The 8,710-nt window shown below is 37.3% G+C and overlaps 1 protein-coding gene across 1 annotated transcript; it reads right to left on the minus strand.

Annotated features, from left to right (window-relative positions):
• Window positions 1–2,903: 2,903 nt before the first annotated feature.
• On the minus strand, window positions 2,904–7,728 carry LOC122649831 (F-box protein SKIP19-like). Its single transcript, XM_043843077.1, has 2 exons — window positions 7,306–7,728; window positions 2,904–3,859 (listed from the first exon to the last, which is right to left on the minus strand). The coding sequence occupies exons 1-2, from the start codon at window positions 7,629–7,631 to the stop codon at window positions 3,235–3,237; spliced, it is 951 nt and encodes a 316-aa protein (XP_043699012.1). The 5' UTR covers window positions 7,632–7,728; the 3' UTR covers window positions 2,904–3,234.
• Between the last annotated feature and the right edge of the window lie 982 nt (window positions 7,729–8,710).

Genomic DNA, 8,710 nt, shown 5'->3' on the forward strand with positions numbered 1-8,710 from the left:
ATTGGCTTCGTTGAAGCAATGAGTGACCTTTCAATTGATAGAACTTAAATAAGGCTTAAGGCAGTTCCAATCCTGTTGAACATACCAAGGCAAAGCTCCTGAACAAAGAGACAACACTAGGGCTGTAAACGGATCAGATTCGGCTCGGATAGTGCTATATCCGCATCCGCATCCGATTAGCTATCGAACGGATTCGGATAGTGCTAAACAGATACGGACACGGATATGGATCAGATATTTATCCATTTACATGTAAACATAGCTTTTCGGATAGCTATAGCCTATCCGTATCCGCATCCGTTTACATTTTACAATTTTTGTTTAGTATTTAATTAATTATATATTGGTTTACCAAAAAAAAATGTTAATTATCTATTGAACGAAAATATTTACAATTGTAAGATTGGGTTAAGTTTTTTAACCCAAAGAAAAAAAAATTAATAGTCAATTGAGTATGAAACAAACCAATATACAATCACATGCGTCTCATTTTTTTAATACATAAGATGACGTAAATGGCAAAAAAGTAGGGCAAATCAGGGCCAACCAAACCCTAGCAAAAATCAAGGTCAATCAGGGCCAGGCTGGATTGGGTTGAGCCCGGCAAGATCGGGCCTGGGTTGAGATATCTTAGCTTGATCTAGGGCAGAGTTGGGCTTGGATTGAGCTAAGAGGACTCAGGGTTAAACTAGGGTTTTAAAAAACCCGACCCAACCCAACCCTGTTTTACCCCTATACGTAAGTGATATATGCGCATCCAATCTCTTTCTTGCTCTCTTTCTCTCCCTCACTCCTTACATCCCCATGTGATTCTACCTCTATGTAATGTTTCAGGGTAGTGCAATAATATAATTGGATTCTTCATGGGAAGTGCCCTTTTTCTTATAGCGATGGCTACACGATTTCAGAAAATATTAAAAAATCGTGTAATAAGCGAAAGTTTATATGATTTAATTTATCTAATGATTAAATAAAATTGGACTACTGTAACTTGATATACCGATTAAACTGCAATTGGAATGTGAATAAGTGGCTATGGATGCAGAAATGGATGGGATAAGTTTTAAATGGATAGTCCTAATCCAACGGTAAGAAAACTGTCTACGTGGAAAATATGTCACCTACGCAATCAAGTAGAATTCTTTTTCCCATAAAAAAAAATATAGAGAATAGAAAAAAATGTAGATTTTTTAAAGGAATGTTTACCAAATCGACTCCCAGCATGGGAATATTTTAGGTTAGGAACTTGCCACAGATACATATTATTCTACAAAACTAGAATCTTATTTGAATATCTAACTCGTTTCTTTCCATGCCCAATTTGTATAGGTGTATTTAGAACTTGATACTTTTTATTTGTCCCTTGTCTTATTCTCAAAAGGTTTTTAAGACAAGGTATAAAAAGATTTTCAAAAATAAGTTGAAAGTAACATATCATTATATCATTATTATTGTGAAATGATACTATTACCCTCAGTGGAAAAAAATTATCATGCCCCAAGGGCCAAAAAGTAAGATTACAAACTATTTATTACCTTGAGAGGTGTCAATAAGAAAATCCATAATATATATATATGGACACGAGATCACTGCTTGGTCATGTGGCCCATGCACTAGCACATGGGCCAATGAGAACGCGTGCATGGGACATCATTACAGAAGAGATTTTTTATTTCAAGAAAAGTTGAACGGTAATTGCACACACTTTTGTGGTTGGGTGCAAGAGCCACACCACCAAGCAACATTCTTTTCACTAAATTTTTTTTTTTGATAAGTACTTTTCACTAAGTTATAGCTATAGAACTTATTGATGCCAATAGTGGTGGAGCTTTCTAGTCTACACCTATTATTTTAAAAAGAACTAAAGAGATTATTTTTTGGTCCCTTTTTTATTTTAATTAGCCTTTATGTGTTGAATGATGATTCTCACACCAATATAACTGGGCCTCTTTGAATCCCACATTTAGAACATGTTAGTTCACGAAAATTTAAAATTGAGGAACACACTCTTGCTTTATCCAAACCTGAGAAAACCAGGCTGCCTACTTCAATAATTTTGATTTGGTTAGGCTTAGGTTCAGAAATCTCAGACCCGAGGTTGGGTTGGGCTCGAGCTTAGCTTGACTTCCTAGACCTTTGGTACCGCCCGAGTCCCACTCCTAGTTTTTACTTGCTAAAGATATGAAAGTTAAGGTTGTGATTTGGGCACCCCTTTATTTGATAAACCAGACAGGATTACTTCTTAAAGAAACTAAACTAGGGTTTTTATTTCCTAGCCAACTCATGTTGTTGGTGTTTGTCATTTCAAGGAACAACAGCAATTTTTTTTTAAATGACAAAACAGTCCTTTACTTTACAGCACATTAGGTTATAGAACTTTAGGGTTGAAGCCTGTATAGAATTTAAATCTGTAACAAAAGCAAAATAATTAAACCCAATAGCTCATTTAGCAAATATAGTCTGAAAATGGTGATTCCCTCATTTAAACCTTAGCAGTTGAAAAATGGAGAAAACACTAATGGGGATTTTAAGGCTAAAACCACAGAAGAAAACCCTGACATGGATAGTGGATAGGTGGTACCTAATGATGGTTAGAGATAACGATTTTATGTGAACAACAACAATGGCCAGACCAAATAGGTGAACCTCTGCTGTTTGACTTTTCAAATCACACTTGCAGGTTACAAGAAAAATGAACTAGGATGGTCAATCAATACATTTAAAGCCAAAAATCAAATACATTCCTGATAACAAACTAGGGAGTGAAATCCCAACCTAAGCAGTCACCCTCCAGGATGTGTTAACAGTTCTTCCTCAGCTGCTGAGGCAATGAAGCAATGAAAAGGTGGTAAAATAAAACACGAAAAACCTTTCAGTAGGAGCCATAGTCAAAAGAACTTGGGTAATAGACGATCAATAACATTAGCACGGATTCAAGTAATAAAGTCATAAAAAGCACGTCATGAGCCAAACTTACAGTGGAACCCATACCATTATAGACCAATGCATTAAGTAGGACCTCTCTTCCTAGCATTGTCCCTATCTGCATTGAAGTTCAAGTTACACTAGAATTCAAATAGAAAAGCAGGGAGAAATATAGGAAAGAAAAAGGTTTCATTTGAATATCCTAGCAGATTGATAACCACTACATTACCAACTACACAGATTTTCCTCATCAGCATGGAAAGTTCATGCTTTAACCAAAATGGAAGATTGAAAGCCATAAAACCATCCTCAGAAGGCAAAATCAGACAAATAACCTCCATAATCAGACAAGTCGCTGCCATCAGAAAATCCATAATAACCATCGTATCCATCATCTGACATAAGATCAATTTCAGAAAGCCCAGACAAGTCATCGTCATACGATCCATCAAAATCAGTATTAGCATCAAACTCATCAAACTCATTTTCCTCACAGGGGTCATCTGGAAGTTTTAGAGATTTGATCCTGTCTGCACATCTACTTTGCAGATCCCCTTCTAAATCAACACTGAAGCACCGCCGCAGATCAAGGGTTTCAAGATGAGGACAGCCATCAAGAATGGCCCGAAGGCCATCATCCGTCAATTTGTTACCATAAAGGTTAAGGTAACGTAACTCAGGCATGTTCTCTGCAATAACAAGTGCCTCCTCATCATAATCTTTGTATAAGCACCCAAACCTGCTGTGGCGCTTGAGTTTTAATGATTTCAATCGAGGGCAGAACTGGCCAAGGGCTTCAAGCACTTTTTTTGAGAAATGACAATAGGATAGATCAAGCTCCTCCAACAAGGGAAGTTTTTTCACCGCTTCAATCATTCCATTTTCTGTAACAAAAATGCAATGTGCAAGTCCAAGGCATCTCAAGGGGTAGGATCTGAAAACAGAGATGGGGTTAGATGATTCCATTATAGTATGTGAAAATAGTAACAATAGAGACATCATTGATATGGTTGGACCAGAACATTATTTGGAGTTGATTAACTTGTTCCATGAATATTAACCATCAAAGGTTAAGCATCTACCTGGACTAGTCCACTTATCCAAAAGATGGTTCTTGAATGGATACTACAATATTGGGTTAAAAGACTTAACCCACCACCAGCAATAATACAATCTTTATGTTTGAGTTGCAAGGTAACATCAAATCTCTATAACTAGTCCATCAAAGGGGTATTCCAGCACATGAAGATTACATGTGGATTCTCACATGGTAAGCTTCCCCTCACCAGACCACACCCGTAAAATAGCACCACCTCTGGACCCAGAATCCCATCAAGATAAAAAATAATATTTCCTACTCCAGATGTTTCAATGACAATCAAAGGAAACAAAAAAAACACTTATTCAGATTGAGTTATAGATGGATGTGGTCCAATGGCTAAAGCTCTGGTGGTCTCTGAGTTGTTTTTGAGTGGGAGCTCAGATTGGATTAGCTGATCCACCCGATTTGATTTACTGATGAATTCAACCCGACATACCTATTTTTTCCACTCGCCACCCACCATCTCCTCTAAGTCGTCAAAAACCCCTACTCTGTTACTTCCTATTAGGTGGTAAGACCCTTGTAGAGTTCCCCAACAGCATAGAGCTTGGGAAGCTCGGACCCGGTCAAGATCCGAACAACATGGAACACTCAACTACTAATCTAGTAGAGAGAATTCCTGCAACAAGAAGGCTTGGTTATGTAAGCAAGTGGAGGGTTAACACGTACAATAGGGACAACCACCAAGCATATATTGTTTAAGTGGCATCACATAGCGAAGGTACTCCATGCTTATAACCATCCAACCTTCTCTATATATATACAATAGAAAATGCATGGTATAGAATTACCATGTATAAATACATGTGAAATAGATACATTTTAATAAGGTAAGTAACAATCCAAATTATACAACTACGGTGCCAACACTTTGGCGGAAACTGATGTAAGGTATGCACTATACACATCTGCAAGCATTTCCTTGAAAGCTTCAGATAATTCACAGTTCTATTCTTATGTTAGGAAGGGCACATGACAATGTATATCAATACCCCCCCCCGACACATGCAGGCCCACACACATACACATAGTTCTGCTTGTTGGCCTCTGATACCAGATTACAACCACTTATCCTAAAAGCTCAAGCTGTCAGGAAGGACATACAACAATGTATATCAACACCCCTCGCACGTGCAGGCCCACATACATGGCTCTGCATGTGACAGCAACACATGGCACCAAGGGTATAGGGCGTAGGGGCACAACAAACACAACCCCCACACCTACCAACGATTGAACATCCAAATTCCTAACTATGGGAACATGTTACAATCGCTTATCCAGAAAGCTCGAGCCGTCAGGAAGGGCACACACCAATGTATATCAACAATTACAAATTTTAGATGGGAAATAAAATATAGAACACCTGAAATAAACAAATATTTACAATATTTAGTCAAAAATCAAGAGTCATGCTGATTACAATCTATAAACAAGCTCTGCTTTTAATCCCCCTATTCGTATTTTGGAGGTTCATACCCAAGAGACCAACAGTCTATCTTATCAAAAATCAACCACGTGGAAGCAAATTCAGCAGTCACCAGACTCAACACACAAGCCCAATAGATTTAGGAAAGGAGGGGGACTCTTACTCTACATAATAGAGATTGGCACCGATAGAGGACCAAAAAGGGAATAAGAGTCATGTCCGATCCCCCGACAAAGGAAATCAATTTTCATGTAGGCCCCACTGCTAAACATACACTGCAATTGACCCTACTAATCTCTAGTGCAAGGATATCATGCTGGGCATTAGACATAGTTAACATGTTGGGTTTTTTAAGTGTAACGGCACTCAACAATCTCTATATGATATATTTCAAAGTAAGTTCTATAGTTCTTTCTTTGAATACTCATTTAGTGTTAGAATTGAGTACAGTCAAATTTATTCTCACTGTAAAAGTAATTCACAGTATCAATTTGTCAACTTCAGAAAAGGTCATCTTTATTTTACATTTTAGTTTTGCTTTAGATTCAAGTCAATTATAAAGAATTAAGTCATCAACAACTAGAGTCACGCAGAAAGCTTCTATTTGATTTTTTAAGTCATGTAAGAAGATTGTAATTTGTAACTGATATTTTCTCCCAAGCCAATGAAGATTTTTTATTCTTTGGTGTTGGTTTGGTATTTCCTCCAAATCTCATACAGTTGCTTTCCAGTCTTCATGGAGGGGCTCTGAAGCTCTATCAGAATCATCTTCTACTTCTCAAAATTTCTATATTTTTTTTATTTTATTTATCAACCCTCCTTACCCATGTCCAACCCTAGACCTGTAACATAGCCAACATTTGAAATTCCAATCACTACCCCTGACCAATATCCTATATCAATATATCACAAACCAGCCATTAGATATCAATTGACTTTTGTCTGGAATACCAATGGACTAGGCCTAAACTACTCACCAGTTCCCATAAAAATGGAAACCTGATTCTCAAGTTTTAGAAACTTCTAATGTAGATTTTAGAAAATCCAGAAACATGCTCTAGAATGAACCAATTGAATACTTCTCTTGAGATATCCTGCATTACTTTAAGGCTTCCAACCAATAACAAAATTTAAAGAAAAATCCAATTCAGCCTCTTATTATGAACAAAATCACAATAAATCTATTCTAGGCTGAAGATATACTGTTGCCCTCTATGTGTTCATTACAGGTTCTCTCGAATGATCCTTCCATTGCAATGAAGAATTAGAGCAATTATTTGGCACTCCATAGTTGCACTAAAGTTCCATAGAAATATATTGAAAGTCAATAAGTAAATATATACACTATCATTATAATGCAAACTGCCAACATATCTGATGTCTGACAATTTCCCACCTCCATCACTAATTCATGCTAATCTCTTATCAGGCAGAGCACAAACTGTAATGAATTCTATAAAAGAGGACTTCGGTTTCCCATTGGTTTCAAATAATTCTTCTGCAGATTGTTACACAAAATGCACGCACATAAGCGTGAGATCGTACACTTGACATAAAATTAATTAGATTATTCAAATTAGGTCCGGTATGGAACTTGGATTACATAAAAAGAAATCATTTTTACTTTTCATTTTTAGATCTACGTCCTACGTCAAATATGAAACTTGTAGGATGATTTATTTGTATGGGAGTTGCCGAATCCCCCACCCAATTGGTTGGGAAATTTAACAAATTAAGGTCTTGTGTAATCAAATGAACTAAAATGGGATCTTTAGCAGGAAACAGATTTGACATAAAAAGAGGACAAGAAAGAACATAATCACATAAGAGAGGGTTATGAGTGCTTTACCTGTCAGTGATATACTTCAAAACCTCATCAGTGCCAAAATGTCCAACAGAGAACTCAATCAATTGCCCACAACTCCTGTCCACGGCATGTCTCGCCACTTTCTCAAAATCAACCTCACTTTCCGCAAAATCCCACGGATCTCTAAAATATATTAATCGCCAGAGTTGAGGCTCTTTGGAGACCTTTCTCCATGAAGAACAGACGCTTTGAGCTCTGACGAGGACTTCAACAGGACCCAGCTTCATAAATATCAGAGACAGAACATCCTGAGGCAATTCAAGCCAGTTCCTCACCTCTTCGGATCTAATTTGATCTACCGAATCCATAGTTGCACAAAAATTCGAAGAGTTCACAAATTCCGAACAGAGAGAAAAAGAGAAAAGAGAGATAAAATTCTAGGGTTCAAACAGATTCTTCTCGACAAGAAATTGGCAGTTAACTAGTTAAGGCCTATTTCAGGGTTTCGACAGATAGCTATGGTCTATGGTTGTGTGGCACGCAGGCCTTGCATTTTGCAAATAGAGAGAGAGAGAGAGAGAGAGAGAGAAAGCCAGAAAGAGAGAGCATCCTTCAAGGAAAAAGGACTGTCCGGGAGTGTCGCACCTGCGCCCAGACATAAGATATGGTAAAATGATGGCCGTGCCCTTGTTGATGCTTCCATTGGTCCTCGTGCTGACATAGGGCCACATACCCAGACAAAGAACGTTATCCGGATGACCAATATGGATAGAGTTAATTGGTTCGAGTATGGTTTAAATGGTTTGATTGGATATGATTCATATTGCAATTAACCACATTTGAAACTAACCCAATTATTTCCAACCTTCACCATAAACATTGAAAACACCATTAAGATTGAAATCTTACATTGTCCATATAAGATTTTAGCACAAAATAACTCTGGGAGGGAGTGTGCTTTCTATGCCTAGACAAAGGGGGGACGAAATGACCTCCCAACCACCCCCCCCCTCTTAAAATTCGAAAATGTTATCATCATGATTCTTTCGCACACACTCTCATTGCCTACAATACATGTGCAATTTCCACGCTCCCCGCAAGAATTATTTTCCCAACATTTTACTTCTCATAAGAATCGTGTACTGGTGCACCTATAGGAGCTAGAATAAAACCAAAACGAAAGAATCTAATGCAAGAGGATAAGCATCTCGGGTTATTATTACCATATGATATATCTTGATTTTTAATACATATTTATGCAATAATTTGAGAATTGTTTGAAAAAAGTCAAATTTTAGTTGAGAGTTGAGACAGTATGAAAGAACAAAAAACTGTCGAAAGACAAAGGGGGAAAACCTCATGTATGATATGATGAATGTGCAAGCAAATTTGACATGTGATTTATCTAAGGAATTTCCCAACAACTAACGGTTAGAATAATAAAAAT

This window comes from Telopea speciosissima, chromosome 2, assembly GCF_018873765.1.
Source record: "Telopea speciosissima isolate NSW1024214 ecotype Mountain lineage chromosome 2, Tspe_v1, whole genome shotgun sequence".
NCBI lineage: Eukaryota > Viridiplantae > Streptophyta > Magnoliopsida > Proteales > Proteaceae > Telopea > Telopea speciosissima.